Here is a 17,972-nt window from a genome sequence, read left to right as displayed (position 1 = left end):
TAGTATAGGCTAGTGGCCCAGTGTGTGAAATGTGCACAGTAGGCTGCCACTGCGGGAGCTGCGGGAGCCAGCGGGAGCCAGCGGGAGCCGTGCTGCTTCTGTGGGAGGGAGGCAGGAGCCATGGTGCGCCTGCGGGAGGGAGGCGGGAGGTCCTGCTGCACCGTGGGACCCAGAGTCAAGTCCCGCTGAGCCACGGGACCCAGAGTCAAGTCTCCGCCCACCCGTGTGCTCCATGCACCTCCTGGTGATCATAACAGCATCACGACCACAGGCCTTTTATGATATATTATATATACTAGAGGCCTGGTGCATGAATTCGTGCACCAGTGGCATCCCTCATCGTGGCCTGCGGGGATCAGGCTGAAACCGGCAATCCAACACCGCCTGCCGCTCCTGGATGCCACTCCTGCTCATCCTGGCCCCGCTCTGCCTGCTGCTGCCCCCGCTCAGTAGGCTTGCTGCCACTACACTGTGGTCTCTGGGCTGTGGTGGCCAGCCATGAGCCCTGCGTCTGGCACCCGTCTGTCAGCTGAGCGGTGCTCCCGCTTTGGGAGTGCACTGACCACCATGGGTAAGCTCCTGTGTTGAATGTCTGCACCCTGGTGGTCAGTGCGCATCATAATGACCGGTTGCTTAGGCTTTTATATAAATAGAAGATTTGAATAAAATACTAAAGTGTCCTAGGGGGCAGTTCTAGTTCCTCAGGCTTGATAAACTAACTACCCTTGGAGGGGAGGTGTGATTAGTCCTACTCTACCAATGAAGAAACAAGTCCTCTAACACAGGACATTTGAGGAAAGTCATGTAGAAAGCCGAATGGCAGGGTTGTATTTTTCTTTCTTTTAAAATATATTTTTATTGATTTCAAGAGGAAGGGAGAGGGGGAGAGAGAGAGAGAGAGAGAGAGAGAGAGAGAGAGAGAGAGAGAGAGAGAGACATCAATGATGAGAATCATTGGCTGCCTCCTGCAAGCCCCCCGACTGGGGATGGCAACCCTGGCATGTGCCCTGACCTGACCAGGAATCGAACCTGGGACCCTTCAGTCTGCAGACCAATGCAGTATCCACTAAGTCAAAATGGCTAGGGCAGGGTTGTGTTTTTATTGATGAGCAAAATATCCTCAGCACCTAACAGTACTGGGGCGTTTTGTTTGGGAAAAAGGATTGTCTTCACTTAGCATCTGTAAATCCTTGTAAGTGCACGCACCGCTTTCTGGGGTTGAAGCCACAACCATCATTTCATTTCCAAAAGGGTCCCACGTAGAAGAAATGTCGCTTCCTTACAAGTCACTAATTGGGTCACTCTACACAGGGCTAAGCAATGTGCCAGATGCAGTAAACTTGAAAGCCAGCCCTCAAGGCAAGGATGCAGGGGGAGGGCAGCCGGCGCAGCCCGGTACTTCGGGGCGGAGCCAGCCCGTGCCGGAGGCCCTCTGCTCATTTCCATAGATTGTGAAATAAAGCCGCGGAGACCCAGCCCGCATTCCCGAAGTGACGCACTTCCGCGCGCCGGCCCATGAACACGTACTTCCGGCGCGCCGCACGCCGCGCGCTGCTTGACACCAGCCTCGGTGTCCCGGGGCCGCCTCGGACCGGCACGATGGGCAAGAAGGGCAAGAAAGAGAAGAAGGGCCGCGGGGCGGAGAAGACGGCCGCCAAAATGGAGAAGAAGGTGTCCAAGCGCTCGCGGAAGGAGGAGGTGAGCGGGTCGGCGGGACGGGCCCGGCCCTCGTGCGCGCTGCTCCTGCGCCCGCGCTGGCTGCCTCGGTCCTGCGTGGCTGGCGTCGCCGGGTTTCCCTCGGCTGGGAGCTGGAGGGGCCGGTTGTTAGTGTGGGAGGACCCGGCGGCGCGCCTCTGCCAGGGGCGTGATGGGGGGCGAGGGGCGGGGCAAGGGCTGAACTTCTGCGCCTCGCGCCTCGTCTTTACAAAAGTAATTCTCACAGCAGCCCTGCTCCCTGAGCGTCCGCGGAGCGTGTGAAACGGGCATCCCATAGCGGTTGCCGGTAACCAGCGCTCTCGTCCCTCTCAGTCCCTCGTCCCCTCTCACGTTCTCTGCTTTCCCTGCTCTCTCACTCTCACTCCTCCCAGCAGGGGTTGCAAATGGAACGGGGCTGCACTCAGAGCTGAGCGTTCGGCTTCCTGTTGGCTGTGGTCCTCCGGCTCCCTAACCTGGGGCAGTTTGTAACGGTTCATGAGTGTGTGCTGTGTGCCAGGCACTGTGCTCTCGGGATTTTAATCCTCACAGCCCAGGGAAGTAGGTAGCTTTGGCACCCCCAGCTGGCAGGAAATCGGAGTACACCGCTGTGGGTCACCCCGCTGTGAGGTGGCAAGAGGGAGTCTGAAATGGGTCCCCGGGAGGCAGAGCCTGTGCTCTTAACGAGTAGAGTAACCAAACCTGTGCTCTCAACCAGACACTCCGGCGGGAACGCCTGTCCTCCTTGCGTGATGGTGGGCGTCAGTGCCAGTTTGCACCTCCACACCTGCTGCTCCGCATTCCAGCCGCTCCTTCCTCCCGCCTTACCCGCTTTTAGGAAGATCATTTCCGAGGTGGATGACACTAGATCAGGAGCTCTGAACTAATTGTGACTCCAGTGGTCCCTTCTCCTTTCAGGTCTTTCTGTAAAATTCCAGTCGTTCGGTAATTTGTCTTGAGCACCTAATGCAGCATGTTTGGCATTAAGGACATGTTGGTCAGCGGGACAGCGGTTAGGTGAACTAACTACCCACATAGAAGCAGCAGGATAGTGGATGCCTCCATAGACTGCTGAGAGGGTGAACACTGGCAGAGCCACTTTGGACCCTACTTTGTCAATATCTAGACAAGTGGAAGCTACAGCCTAGTAATTACACACCTAAAGGTTTCCCTTGGAAAAACTTCCCCCAACTACACAAGCACAGGAATGGCCATAGTAGTATTGTTTATATAAACCAAAAAATGGAATTGGCTCAGATGTTCATTCAACAGGCTGGATAGAGAAGATGTGATGGTGTGCTACGTCTGCCACAATGAAAGTGAGTGGATTCAGTGTATCAAGCTATTTAGTAAAAGAGCAAGTTGCAAGAGAATTATACAGTATGACAACACTTAGGTGGGGCTGAAAAATGAAAACAACAGCAAGTCCTCACTTAAACATTGTTCATAGGTTCTGTGTGTAAGCAAAAGACATACAGGCATACCCTGTTTTATTGTATGTTATTGCGCTTCACAGATGTTGTGTTTTTACAAATTAAAGGTAAGACCCTCCACCTGCAAAAAGATTACGACTTTCTTTGTTGCGATACTTGCTTTACTGTGTGGCCTGAAACGGAACCTGCAATATCTCTAAAGTCTGGCTGTGTACAGAAACCAGCTTTACTCTGTGCTAATTGGTATAAAGAAGAATTAAATGCCTATGGCATCTCATCAACGTTATCATGAAATGATGTTATTTGAGGACCTGCTGTATATATATCTTAGGGATACATAACATGTAATAAAAGTGTGAAGAAATGCTGCAGAGTAATGAGTACCCAGTTCCAGATAGTGGCTATTTTGGGGAGGTGAAGGTGGTACACTGGGGGGAAGGTGGGGGTAGTGCTGGTGGTGTTTAGGCCAAGGGAATGATTAAAGGGACTGAGAGGAAGCCAGTGAAGCTTGGAGGGAGGAGGTGGTGTGGGAAATGAGGCTGGAGAAGAAGGAAGAATGGTCTGAAAGTGTCTGTAGATGCAGGAGGGACATCTAACCTGCCTTCAGTGTGAAATGTGGAACCACGGAAAGAGGGCTGTGGGTGCGTGTATTTGGGGGGGTGGGTAGAAAGGAAGGCAGGGACATATCCCAGGTTTCAGCATGAGCAAAGTGGGGGAGTGAGCTTCCAGGAAGAGAATAAGGATAGAAGGGCACTTTCCTCATGACACAAAGCATGCATCACCTTTCAGGGTCTGGGGGGAGGTTTATACAGGGAACTAGGCACTGCACTGGGGGTAGGAAGATCAGGTTCAAGTGCCACCCAGCTGGACAGGTAAATCTTAAATCCTGTCTGCAGATGTAAAATAGAGGCCCTCTTACACAGAGTGGCTGCAGCCCATAGTTGCCGAGCCCACAGATGTAGGCTCTGGTTTAAGCAGACTGACAAGTCTTGCTTGCTTGGAGCTCTTATTGTTTTGGTGGGAGGGAGATGGAAACAGAAAATTAAAAATAAATGAGCAAGAATTCTTATATCAGACATTGCTGTGCAAACAGCAAAGCAGTGGGGTGCTCAGGGTTGGGTTTCTGAGAGGTGGTTGAAGATGCTGGTGTGAACTCTGGGTGGGCTTGTCTAAGGGGCAGGCCCTTCATGAGGAGTGTGAAGGTTTGGAATTAGATGATATGTGCAAGCATCCACATTCCCAAGAAAACTACCTGTAAGTCTGTGGACAGTGGGTAGCTGACCCAGGCCTCTGACCCCATAGTAGGGTTTAAGAAACATCTCACATGTGACTGCTTGTCTGCCTTTAGGAAGACCTTGAAGCTCTCATAGCCCATTTCCAGACACTAGATGCCAAAAAGACTCAGATCGTGGAGACGCCCTGCTCTCCCCCTTCACCAAGGTAAGTGAGCAGGACTCTCAGTATAGTTTTCTTATGTACATTGGAAACCGCTTTATATAGGCAGCATGTCATCATGAACAGCCAGGCACTTGGGACATTTTCCTCATTAAAACCTGTTCTGATTAGCCCCCACAAAACATTTTTTCACTTCTTCTGAAGAATGGCATGAGGCTATTTAGCTCTCGTCATGCAGAAACATGGGACAGTTGAGGTCTCAGCCTGCTTACCCAACTGGTAACAATTTGTGGACTGAAGTGTTGTCCTAATGAGCTTTTCTTTGGCTCTTAAGCTATTCTAAAATTTCCTATCATGGGTGGAAAACTTAAAATCACAAAAGCTTTTAGCTGTGTTCATTTGTATTGCTTTTAAATTATAGTGAAAAATGTGATTATTAAATATAAATTGTGTATAAGCCATTTTAAATGAATTTGTAAATTATGTGAAAATTTCAAAGTTTTTTGTAGGATTTCAAACACTTGTGGGAGGAGCGGAAATGAACAGGTTTTGGTTTTCATCTGACTTCTTACTCCTCTGCGTCAGTTCTTCTTGTCTTCTGAATTCCAGTTGTTTTGTAATTTGGTTTTGGGCTCTGTGATTTTTATATGTGCCAGCAGTGCAGAGGCATGATACAGAATGCACTGAGTGAGAGAAGGCCAAGTGACCCTGATAATGAGATAGATACCGTGTCCTTCAGAGAAGGGAAGCATGTTAACTTCACAAGCATCTGGGACTGTTTGAGAAATGATTTGCTTCATTGCCCTCAGATTAGTCTCCCTAGAGCTGTTGTCAGCCTGAATGGAGGCCTGGGGCCCAGCACTTCAGGAAGGGAGGTGGTTATAGTGCTGCCGTCTCTTCAGTGAGGTGCAGGTGATGGCTCTGCCACCGAATTCCGATGACATGGGACCCAGATTTAATTATCACCTGTTAGAGGGCTGGGGTTGGCGACTTGATTAGCCCCTGAGCCAAACAACCTGACACAGCAGCTCCCAGAGTTGGAAGTCCTTCCTGTTCTTCATTTAATAAGTTTCATTAGGAATCTTGTTTTATTTTCCCCTTTGTTCAGCATGTTATCGTTGGGGCCAAACAGTTCCACTTGTGGTAGATGTACTTTTCATTTGACTTGTTGAAGTAAACAAATCCTTGAGATCTTTAAGGCTTCATATGTACAACACCCGTGAGGGAAGCCACTTGTGTATTGATTATTTTGGGGTGACATTTTATTCATTCATTTATTTATTTATTTTTTAAAATATATTTTATTGATTTTTTACAGAGAGGAAGGGAGAGGGATAGAGAGTCAGAAACATCGATGAGAGAGAAACATCGATCAGCCGCCTCCTGCACACCCCCTACTGGGGATGTGCCCGCAACCAAGGTACATGCCCTTGACTGGAAGCGAACCTGGGACCCTTCAGTCCGCAGGCCGACGCTCTAGCCCAGCCATGGGCAAACTACGGCCCGAGGGCCGGATCCGGCCCATTTGAAATGAATAAAACTAAACAAAAAAAGACCGTACCCTTTTATGTAATGATGTTTACTTTGAATTTATATTAGTTCACACAAACACTCCATCCATGCTTTTGTTCCGGCCCTCCAGTCCAGTTTAAGAACCCATTGTGGCCCTCGAGTCAAAAAGTTTGCCCACCCCTGCTCTAGCCACTGAGCCAAACCAGTCGGGGCTTGGGTGATATTTTAGAACTTTTCTAAAGTAATGGTGCCCCAAAAGCCAGGTTTAATGTCAGGATATAATTTGAAAGGTTGGTGATTCTCTGGGTCAGCTGGGAATGCTCCCTTACAGTTGATGGAGCTGAGGTATGAGATTAAGACCTTTTGGTTGGTAACCTTAGTCACTTCTCACCTCCTATCTCTCCATCATATTATGGTAAGAAAACCATGAAAATGACCAAGTTTTGTAAGTGTGTACTAGTATATCTCCCAAGTATTGGCTGAGTTGTAATTTAATGGGGAAATAAGGATATGGTGCACAGCTGCCTCAGTGCTCGAGCGCAGTGGTCCTTGGACCACTGCTGGTCCCTGAGGTCTGAAAGATTGGCGACCGCTGCTCTAGTGTGTCTGTGACTTGGAGAAAGTGGGCGTAGACAGGCATGGACAGCAGTGACACTTAGGTACTCTGTGCCTAAGTTGAATTGTCTCCCAAGTGTGTTTGTTACTTTTCCACAGAAAATTAATGTGGTAAGTGAAAAAAAAGATGTATGGTCAAAGAACTTTGGGAAGCTGGTTTCCTTTTCTTGAAAATATTTTTTATTGTGATAAAATATATATAACATAGAATTTGCCATTTTAGCCATTTTTAACTGAACAATTCTGTGGAATTACTTACATTCACAATGCTATGCAGCCATCACCACCATATATTTCTAAAAATATTCATCGTCCCAATAGCTCTATACCAGGGGTCCTCAAACTTTTTAAACAGGGGGCCAGTTCACTGTCCCTCAGACCGTTGGAGGGCTGGACTATAGTTTAAAAAAAAAACTATGAACAAATTCCTATGCACACTGCACATATCTTATTTTGAAGTAAAAAAACAAAACGGGAAAAAATACAATATTTGTATTTGCATGTGGCCCGCGGGCCGTAGTTTGAGGACCCCTGCTCTATACCCTTTAAGCAGTTGCTCTCCTCATCCCTGGTGACCTCTACCCTACTTTCTGTCCCTCCGATTTGCCTGTTCTAAATATTTCATCTAAGTGGAGTGATACAATATCTGTCCTTTTGTGACTGGCTTTTTTCACTAAGCATAAAGTCCTCAAGGTTTGTCCATGTTGTATCATGAATCTGAACATTATTTCTTTTAAGATTGAACAGTATCCATGTGCGGATGGGTGGCATTTTATCCATTCATCCATTGATGGACGCTTGGGTTGTTTCCACTTTGAGGCTATTGTGACTAATGCTCTAATGAACGTTACTGTTTTCAGTTTTCTTGACTACATACCTGGGAGTGGAAAAGTCTGTTTAACTTTTGAGAGACTGTTTGCCACAGCAGCTGCACTATTTTAACACTGGTTTCTTCACTGCAGAATTTCTCAGCCTGTAAGGTGTTTCTGTATACAATAAATCCCCAAGAGAAAAATAGAGTTTTCAGATTTCCCAACTTAATTGACCTTGAAACTTTTTTGTTTTTTCCTGAGAAGCGTCTTTTGGCATTAGTGTGATAGGATTCATCTGGGGTATACCACTCAAGGGGATTTTGAAGGAAAGGCATTTTCCAGTCACTGATTCACTACAACTTCAATTACTTTTCACTGAAATGGTCAGAATGTATGTATGATTTCCTTATAGCTATTCCTTTGTCCTCATGTGTAAAATAAGTAGAAAATTACTTGCCATTTTTTTCTAGATGGAAGATGTCTGGGATATATATTGAAATGCTTAAATACTGGACTTTTAAGAGCAGTTTTGATTGTGAATTAAGAGGATAGACCCTTAAAATAAGACAGTTGTGGGAAATTTGGCACATAAGTAGGAGTACCTGGACTTGTCACTACTGATGATGAGAGCCAGATGCTGTGGGAGTAGTGCAGGTCCAGCTCTCCTGGGACAGGGAGCCTGGGTATTAGTGTCATGGATGAGACTGCTTTCAAGGGTGGAACCTTGGCTCTGTTCTCAACTGCAGGCTCCTCTTTCACCAAAGTTAGAAAAGACTTATCCCTGATGAAGCACTCTGCCGGAAAAGAGAACGGTCTCAGATTGGGCATCAAATGGTTTGGCTTTGTGTTGATCTGCTGGTTTTGTGTCTTGCAGGTTAAATGCCTCTCTCTCTGCTCATCCTGAGAAAGATGAATTAATCCTTTTCGGAGGTGAATATTTCAATGGCCAAAAAGTAAAGTATATATTTTTTTTCTTTCCTTTGCAAATTTCCATGATTCTCATTTGGAGTAAAATTTATTTAAAACAGTGATATCAAATACTCATTGGTCCTTTAACTCCCTCCCACGTGTCCTGCCTCCTGAGCTGTCAGGACTGGCATGTGACGTCCTTGACAAGCTATCAGCATCCTTTTGTGACCTTTAGGGTCACTCTTTTTACTGCCTTGAGGTTGACCAGCATTCTGCTCATTCAGGTTGATTGTCCATGTTGTTCTTCTTCATGATGGGTTTCCAAAGTTGTTTTGAATTGGAAAAGTACTGATCAGTTTTAGATCTAATTTTTATTTTTAAACAGGCCAGAAAGACTGGTGTTTCAGAGTTGTATGTGAAACAGTTACAAAGCATGAAGTTTACCTTCCCTGCATGGTGGACAGATGGTGTTTTACTTTGTGTCATCATCCCAAAGGATGCAGGGGACCAGCTGCACCAGCCCTGTATTGATAAGATTTACATTGCTTTAGGAAACACATTTTCCAGGGCAGGCTCGATAGGTCCTTCTTTCCACTTACTATCACTTGCATGGAAGCATCATTCATGTCAGTAAAGTTCCTCTTCCTTCCTGCAGACGTTTTTATATAATGAACTCTATATCTACAACATCAGAAAGGACACCTGGACCAAGGTTGAAATCCCCAATCCACCTCCGAGGCGCTGTGCTCACCAGGTATGTGTCAGTACTAACCTTTAGCCTTCCCTCTGTTCCCGTTGGGGCTTTACTTTGAGGATTCTGTTAGGGACTTTTAGAATTGGTAAATGACAGGCAGCCTTGTATAGAGACTGGTCTTGCACATGGTCCTCACTTTGCTGTTTTCTAACTTGGGCTTGTTTCTGAACTTCTTCACATGTCAATGTCTTCATTGGTAAGACAGGGAGATGAATACCTGCTCCTCCAAGTGGTGCAAAGATCATATGAAATAATCTAGGTAAAAATACCGAGTGTGGTGCCTGGCATATGGTTGGCAAATTGCTCCTTTTCCGTTTGAGTGAAAGAGGCTCCTATAGGCCCAAGATCGGATGACTAGAGAGATGAAAACGAGAAAACTGACCAAAAAGTGGTGTAAATGCTGCGTGGAAAATAATTATTGTAGAATGAATGAATCATAAACAGGGTAATGAAGGAGAAGTGCTAAACCAGATGTTGGCTGGTTTCTGCTTACCCCAGGAGAGCTCTGTCAGAGCTGGTTACCTATCAGGGAAGGGTCCTGGTTTCAGTGTCTATAAAGTTACATGAGGACAGACACTTGGTCTTGTTCATTATTATAACCCAGTACTTGGAACAGTGTCGGGGCACCAAAAAAACCCCAGAACCAAACAAACACCAACAATTTAAATGACTGACACCGCTCCAGGGTGGAGGAAGATGGTCATAGGAGCCCACCATGTGTATGTGGTTCTCCTTTTTCTGATTTGTGCTCAGAAATAGCCTACTGCTCTGAAATTGGGTGGGAGGAGGACCTGTCTGCCTGAATTGCATGAGCATCTTGTGCACATGAAGGCTTGCAAGCATTTAGACTGGTTTATCTTCTGGAAAAGAGGAAGGCACTTGCTTTCAGGTTTAAAAATTAGATTTAGTAAGCTTGGATTTTAATTAATAAATGGATTTTGATAAATTCCAAGTTTGTTTACCAGAGCCCTCTCCAGTTCTGAAGAGTGAATGATCTGCCCCAGAAAAGCTAAGGACTAAGTCCTGTCCTGTCCCAGTGGTGAGCACTCTTGAGTCCCCATCCTCCCAGATGCCTCATCAGATTCCTGGGCCCTTAGAAAGCTGATGTCTCAATGGAGCAGTCAAGCTTCATGCCTATGTCACATAATGCAGGCTAGGGGTTTCTTTTTTGTTTATTTTCTTTTCTATTTTAATCAACAGTTACTGTGTCCTTGAAGAATTAGAGTCATGAAATTCTTTGAGATTTTTAAATTTAGGTATTTTGGCAGGGTGCTCAGCAGGCTCTAATCCATATGCATGCTTGATAAGGACTTTATTAGTCTAGGGCAGTGATGGCGAACCTATGACACACGTGTCAGAGGTGACACGCGAACTCATTTTTTTGGTTGATTTTTCTTTGTTAAATGGCATTTAAATATATAAAATAAATATCACAAATATAAGTCTTGGTTTTACTATGATTGCAAATATCAAAAAATTTCTATATGTGACACAGCACCAGAGTTAAGTTAGGGTTTTTCAAAATGTTGATACACCAAGCTCAAAAGGTTCGCCATCACTGGCCTAGGGGGCTGCAGATCAGGTCCGGAGAGAGACCTGCAGAGAGAGAGGCAGGATCTGATCCATAGCCTCTGTGGCAGCTGTTGATCAGAACCTTCCTCTCTTTCTCTCCTGGCCTGGCCAACAGCTGCGCCTTCATTTCTCTCCAGGCCTCCAGGCCTCCACTGGGGCTGCTGATCAGCCCCACCTTTCTGATCAGGCCCCGTTGATAGGCCTAGAGACACTGACTGGCATAGAAACTGACCAATCAGAACCAAATTGGCTGACAGAGGAGGGCAGTTGAGGGCGAGATCAGGCTGGCAGGGGAGGGCATTTGGAGGCAACCAGGCTGGCAGGGGAGGGCAGTTGTGGGCGAGATCAGGACGGCAGGGGAGGGCAATTGGGGGCTCGATCAGGCTAGCAGGGGAGGGTAGTTAGGGGCAATCAGGCAGGCAGAGGCAGTTAGGGGTGATCAGGCCGGCAGGCAGAGAGGTTAGTGGCGATCAGGCAGGCAGGCAGAGGCAGTTAGGGGTGATCAGGCAGGCAGGCAGAGGGGTTGGGGCAATCAGACAGGCAGGCAGGTGAGTGATTAGGAGCCAGTGGTGCCTGATTGTGAGAGGGGTTGCGGATTGGAGTGGGTGCAGGCCGGGCTGAGGGAACCCACTCTCCCCATCCCCCCCTGTGCACGAATTTCATGTACCGGCCCTCTAGTCCTATTAATAAAAGCCTAATATGCTAAGTGTCAGGTCGGCCAGTCGGCCGTTCAACCAATCAAAAGCATAATATGCTAATGATAGGCTAAGGCCGCTCAACCACTCACTATGACATGCACTGACGACCACCAGGGGGCAGATAGTTGACCTGTCGACCAGTCACTATGATGTGCACTGACCACCCGGGGGAAGATGCTACGACTGGTGGGTTAGCTTACTGCTGGGGTCCGGCTGATCAGGACTGAGTGAGATGGGCCATACACACTCTGGAGCCTTCCCACAGTCCCTCCCCAGCTGGCCAACCTCCTGTGTCCCTCCCCGGCCCTGATCGTGCACCGGTGGGGTCCCTCGGCCTGGCCTGTGCCCTCTTGCAATCCGGGACCCCTTGGGGATGTCAGAGAGCCGGTTTCGGCCTGATCCCGCAGGCCAGGCTGAGGGCCCCCACCAGTGCACAAATTCGTGCACCGGGCCTCTAGTGGGTTAATAAAAAATGTCACCTGTGTTCTTATTGGCCTTTGTGCATTAATAAGCAGTAAGTAGTTTATGGAGAAAAGTTATTATATACAAAATGTTTATTCGTGAAATAAGTGGAATTCCACCAACAGTATTAAGTTGAACTGCTGCAAGTGTTAACTTCCAACTAAATAATAGCTTCATTACGTTCCATCTGAGCAGGCATTGCAAGACTCCTAGATTTTTTCACTCAGGAAATACTGAGTATCTTTTACATGTAAGGCACCATTCTAGGGCTGGGACATAGGTACAAAAAAAGACAAATTTGCCATTTCCTATGATGTCCCATATTATGTGTTTTCTTTGGTCCTGATGGTGTTGCATGTTTTTAGAACTGCTTTCACAAAGCTGAACCGTGTGGCTGATATTAGAATCCATTCAAGTCTCTGTGTTATTTTGGACTCCATTGGGCTTTTTTTTTTTGCCTTTGGAGGGAGAGTGTTATGTTATCTTAAAGCTTTTCAGACATGATTTTATTCCAGTTTTGACAACAAGCCCAAATGCTTGGGAAGCAAATAGCCTCATAGGACAAATAGGACAGAAGATGCTAGAGAGGATGGCTTTGCCTTGTCCTGGAGCAGTGCTGTCCTACGTTGTTCACTTGGTCACTGGGTGGTGCTTTGCCTGTGTTAGATCCAGAGAGAGAATGTTGGTTGTGTCAGTTTAAACAGTTATCACAAAACCACTATGTGTATTTGTGCATGAATATATATATTTAAAGGTGTTTTATTTTTATAGCTTTCTTTCCAAAATACATAAATTAATCTCCCGTAAGAGAGCCTGGGGCTAGAAATTCTTTCTGTAAGTTTGACAGTGCAAAGGGGAGTGAGCAGTGAGTAGAGGAAAGGTCTGCTTCTATCTCAGTCCAGCCAGTGACTTCGTTTCTTTCTAGAGTCCAGCCAGCTTCCTTTTGGAGAGCTGATGTAGGCCAGCTCACACCTCAGTTATCACTTCTATATGCAGAAGAATTCTTATCTTACAAGGACATTATAAGAAGTAATTTTGTTGAAATGCTTTGACTTTTTTCAAGGTAAACACTCTAAGACATTCCTTATGCTGTTGTTCTCATATATTTTATTACCATATATATTAGAAGCCTCACAGTGATGCAATGTTATTATTTTTGCTTTAGACAGTTATTATTTAAAGAAACTTTAAAGAAAGAAAACTATCTTATATTGATTTACAAATTTACCATTTTCAGCACACTTCATTCCTTGTTTAGATCTATGTTTTTGTGTAGGAATGTTTTTTGTTCAGCCTAAAACTTCATTTATCATATCTTGAAGTGCAGATCTACTGGCAACAAATTTTTTTCAGCTTTTTTCTTAAGATAAAATGTCTTCAGTTTATATTTCATATATTTTTGCTAGATGCGGCATCCTAGGTTGACAGCTGTTTTCTTTTAGCACTTGAAAGATGTTCTGTTTTCTGGCTTATAGTGTTCTAAGGAGAGGCCAATCATCATTCTTATCTTAATTTTTCTGTATTCAGTCTGTCATTTTTCCCTTCTATGGCAGCTTAAAAGATTTTATCTTTGGTTTTACAGCTATTTTATTTTTTTAAAATATATTTTTATTGATTTCAGAGAGAGAGATAGAAACATCAGTGATGAGAGAGAAGCATTGATCTCCTACCTCCTGCACACCCCCTATTGGGGATCGAGCCTGTAACCAAGGGCATGTGCCCTGACTGGGAATCAAACCATGACCTCCTGGTTCATAGGTTGACGGTCAACCACTGGGCCACACTGGTTGGGCAGCAGCAATTTGATTTTGATGTATCTTTGTGATTTTCTTGAAGTCTAAATTATATGTGTGTTAGACTATTTAATATTATCCAACAGGGCAATGAGTCTGTCTTGTCTTTCCCCCCCACCCCCCGCCAACCCCCACCCTCAGTCTTTTTTCTCATTTCATTTTGGTAGTTTTTATTGTCCTTCAAGGTAAGTGGATATGCTGAGAACTTGTGAGTTATTTACTTTATGGTATTTCAGCTCTAGAACTTATTTGGTTCTTAATTATTGTTTCCATGTCTGTTTATTATGTTCTTGTTTTCCTTTAAATCTTTAGACATGTTTATAACTCTTTTCAAGTCCTTGTCTGCTGATTTTCTCATCTGTGTTATTTCTGGATCTCTTCCTATAGACTGACCTTTTTCCTTGGTATCAGTCACATTTCCCTGCTAGAATTGTGTAGTTAGATACAGGACTTTGTGAATGCTGCCTGTTGACTGTCTGGATTTTGTTTTCATCTGTTGCATGAGTTTTGTTTTGGCAGGTGGTTAAGTCACTTGCAGATCATTGTGATCCTTTTGAAACTTTATTTAGAGATGGCTTAGTCCTAGGGTATATCTTTTCTGGGATCGCTACTGAGTGCCCTGGGAGTTCAGTGACATCTTTAACTATGTCTGGTTGGAAATTGCCTGTCTCCAAGTCCCGAGTAAGTGCAGATCATTTTCAAGCTTTCAGGCTCACAGTGGTGATTCTTTTCCCAGTCTCTCCTGCATATGTGCAGCTTAGTGCTCAAAGACTCCAGGGCACCCACATGGATTTTTAGGGTGCTCTCTCTCCAATACTCTGCTTGCAAATTCCAGCTACCTCAGTATCCCTAAACTCTGACCGTTGTCTCCTCAGCTCAACAAGATCACCTGTCCTGTTGGGCTCCTTTCCCTACACCAGGGTGCAGAGACTTCCTTCAGAGTCACAGGGCTCACCTTTCTTTTTACTGTCCTTAGGGTCACAGTTGTACACTTCCTGTTGTCTGATTCTAGTTCCTTTATAGATTTTGTTCAGTTTTCTCCTTGTTTATAGTGGGAGGGCTAGTGTGGTACAGGTTGCTCTATCCCGATCAGGGCCTTCTGGCTGCCGGCCGGGGCCTCCCTTTGTTCTGTGCCAAGTCATAGCAAGAGATCGAACTCCCGGTCTCCCAATCAAACTCCCAAGGGGACACTTTGCATATTAACCTTTTATATATATATATAGATGTTAACTTTTGACATAATTGTGTCCATTCTAATGGGATGTGGGTTGTCTAAACATAAGTGGATGTTAGTTTTGCAACCTAGGAGTGCCTGAAAGTTTATTAGATTTTGACTTTGGAGGATTTGTTGATGAGGGATTTTTCAGGAATTTCCCTCAAAGGCAGAAGTGTGGGTGCTGGCCAGGACTACCACGTGCTGTATTCTGGCGGATGGTGCAGAACCTGGGCTGCACCCGTGGAGCCAGCCAAGAGCTGTGCTGCTTTGCTCTGACCTGCCACCTTTCTTTTCACAGGCTGTGGTGGTGCCTCAAGGTGGTGGGCAGCTGTGGATCTTTGGAGGGGAGTTTGCTTCTCCTGACGGAGAGCAGTTTTACCACTACAAGGATCTCTGGGTTCTGCATTTAGCCACCAGGACCTGGGAGCAAGTCAGGTAAGGCTCTGGGTCATGAGTCGACATCTGGGCCTGCCTCCTGTCCATGCTAGCATGCTTGGTTCACAGTGATGGAATCAGATGTTGTAGAATTCCAGGGCTTTGAGGAGCACCCTTGCAGAGCCTGAGGGACCAGCTTCGCGGGTAACTGCAGAAAGGAAAGAGCTTGAGTTTTCTCCACCCTTCGCTGAGAAGCCCTGCTTGGCCACTGCTGCCTGACACTGGGCTTTGTTGAAGGTGTTGCCAGGGTCGCTAGGAGCAGCGCTGCATTCAGGCTTATTTTCTTGTTCCTCCCTTGTCTGCGTTACATTGATCATATTTTATGCAGTTCTCCTGGGCCATCTGTTTATCTCCTTAAAGGCACTTTGGGTTTCAGTTTGCTGGATGGAGCTGTGGTATACTAAAGGGAGTGCTCTTAATAGGTCTAGTTGACATAGAAACAGTGGAGCCAGTAAGATGATGGATGGGAAAGCCTTTATATTGCTCTTCAATAAACTAGGCTCAGCCATCACTGGAGCCTGATTTCCGCATCTTTTGGTAAATGTGTTGTCACATTTACCACTGCACTTCACCACTAGTGTTAGTGGTCAGTGCTGCACACCTGACTCTGAAGAGACAGACTTTGTCTGTATACATTATTTGTATACATATACATTATTTACAGGAAAAAACCTAGGAGAGTGACAGATTGAAAGAGTTGGCTTCATTCTCCTGGGGTGCGCATGCCTGCTTGCTGGGCTGTGTGCACCTGGTACAGGGTGCCTTCTCTTCACTGCTAACTCAGCAACCAGGGTTTCTTCCCTTCAGTGGAGAAGGCAGCCGCACTGCGGAATTCAGTAGTGGTGCAAAGTGTCTTCAGGTCCTGGGACTTTCATAAGAGGGAAGCCTGCCTCCCTGGGGGGGTGTGCTTGCTTGTTTGATGATGAGCCTCTTAAGGAGACCACAATGCCAGGCTGTGGAGATCTAATCTATTGGCTTCAGGCCTGGAGTGGAACCAACTATGTAGAATGTCCCTTGTGCAAGTGGAAAGTGTAAGCAGAGTCCCCACGCCGGGCTAACTTGCTGGAGAAGGGCCCAGTGGCGATCCTGAATCAAATCGGAACCAGAAAGAGCCTTGGTGTGTATTACCAGTTACTGACTTCATTTCCCTTTCTCTTACTTGTTTAGGGAAAGCTTCATTATCTTAGTAGGCACAGCAGTCAGGAAAGTATTTTCATATTAAAATTGGTTTCATTATGTATATATTGAAAGTTAGTCATTTTCCCCATAATTTAAAAAGTATTTAGGCCCAGAGCTCGCAATCTGTGTTGTCTTATTTTGCTCCAATTATTTTTTTGAAACCCAATTTTATGTGCTTGTTTGTTCATTGTTGAATTGATTGTTGATATTTTCATTGCATTTATGCCAGCCGCATGGTTGCTATTTGTCCAAATTTATGGTTGAAGGATAATAAACCTCTCCATGAAAGAATACATACAAGTCCTATAGCTACTCAGCTGGGGCTAGTGTTGACGATGGCACATCTGTAGGGTGTTCCTGCAGGGATGTTCTAAGCTATTTTGTGCACAGTTTCTCGTGTCCTTCAGCCTTTTCTGGTTCTATAACATATATTATGTGTGCTTGTTCCAAAGAAGCAGGGAGGCACTATTGACATGTGGTCACTTGGGGAGTGCTCTTTGAACAGCTTGCTGTGGCCGCTGTCTCCCAGCCAGCCAGAGATAGCCACCCTCGGCTCAGTGCAGGATTCCAGCTGCCTCCTGGTGCTGTTGGCTCAATTATGCTTACGCAACCTTTGAGGCATCTGTCTTAAATCTGAAATTGTCTCTGATAAACACGTCTCTCATTACTTGAATACTTGTTCATTGTAATTAAAATGTGGAATTTTTTTTTTTTAATCCTCACCCGAGGATATTTTTCCATTGATTTTTCAGAGAGAGTGGAAGAGAGAGGGAAAGACAGAGGGAAACATTGATGTGAGAGAAACACATCAGCTGTCTTCTTACTGTGTCCTCACATGGTTGCTTTTTGCTCGTGAAGAGAGTTCTTTCTTCCTCTTGTTGTAAAGGCCCAGGTCCCATCATGGTGGCTCCACCCTCATGATTTTTTAATCCTCACCAGAGGAGTTTTCCCATTGCTCTTTAGAGAGAGTGGAAGGGAGGGAGTGATGTGGGCTCAGGGGAGAGAGAGAGAGAGATAGAGAGAGAAACATCGATGTGAGAGAGACAACATTGATTGGCTGCCTGCCACACAGCCCAACCAGGGCAGGGATCGAACCTGTAACCCAGATACATGCCCTTGACTGGGAATCGAACCCTCTATCTTTCGGTGTGCCGGCCAGGCCAACTCTCTAACCGCTGAGCCCCACCAGCCCGGGCCCCACCCACATGATTTAATTTAAACCAAACTACTCCCAAAGGCCCCACCTCCAAATACCATCACACTGTGGGTTAGGGCTTCAACATATGAATTTTGGTAGGGGCTGTGGGGGAGGGGATAGGACACAAGCATTCAGCCCGTAACAGCTAGTGTCTAGTGTTTGCAAACATCTTTCCTTTGGCAACCATTGGTGTATCAGTGAGGGTCTAATAAGGAAGACATGAAAGAGATTGGTCACACCTATGGTGGAGAAAACCAAACTAGTGGGTCAGCTAGAAGCCCACTCCCCACTGCTAGG

The 17,972-nt window shown here is 45.8% G+C and overlaps 1 protein-coding gene across 13 annotated transcripts in view; it reads left to right on the top strand.

The window, feature by feature from the left end:
* Nucleotides 1-1,520: 1,520 nt before the first annotated feature.
* The window catches only part of KLHDC4 (kelch domain containing 4), a 46,274-nt gene continuing 29,822 nt past the window's right edge, over nucleotides 1,521-17,972 (top strand). For 4 of the 13 annotated variants that reach the window (XM_014463114.2, XM_023761050.1, XM_006097332.3 and 1 more), the window contains exons 1-5: nucleotides 1,521-1,698; nucleotides 4,474-4,565; nucleotides 8,334-8,412; nucleotides 9,024-9,122; nucleotides 15,162-15,298. In XM_014463114.2, the coding sequence (XP_014318600.2) occupies nucleotides 1,600-1,698; nucleotides 4,474-4,565; nucleotides 8,334-8,412; nucleotides 9,024-9,122; nucleotides 15,162-15,298 (506 nt within the window). In that variant the 5' untranslated portion in view covers nucleotides 1,521-1,599. Of the gene's footprint in view, nucleotides 1,699-2,992; nucleotides 3,012-4,473; nucleotides 4,566-8,333; nucleotides 8,418-9,023; nucleotides 9,123-15,161; nucleotides 15,299-17,972 lie in introns of those variants that run through there. The other 9 variants (XM_023761051.1, XM_023761048.1, XM_023761047.1 and 6 more) reach the window with 8 other exon arrangements.

The sequence above is a fragment of the Myotis lucifugus genome, unplaced genomic scaffold, assembly GCF_000147115.1.
Source record: "Myotis lucifugus unplaced genomic scaffold, Myoluc2.0 scaffold_198, whole genome shotgun sequence".
NCBI classification, from domain to species: domain Eukaryota; kingdom Metazoa; phylum Chordata; class Mammalia; order Chiroptera; family Vespertilionidae; genus Myotis; species Myotis lucifugus.
Note: the sequence above shows the minus strand (reverse complement) of the source record. Positions and strands in the feature narration are given on the sequence as shown.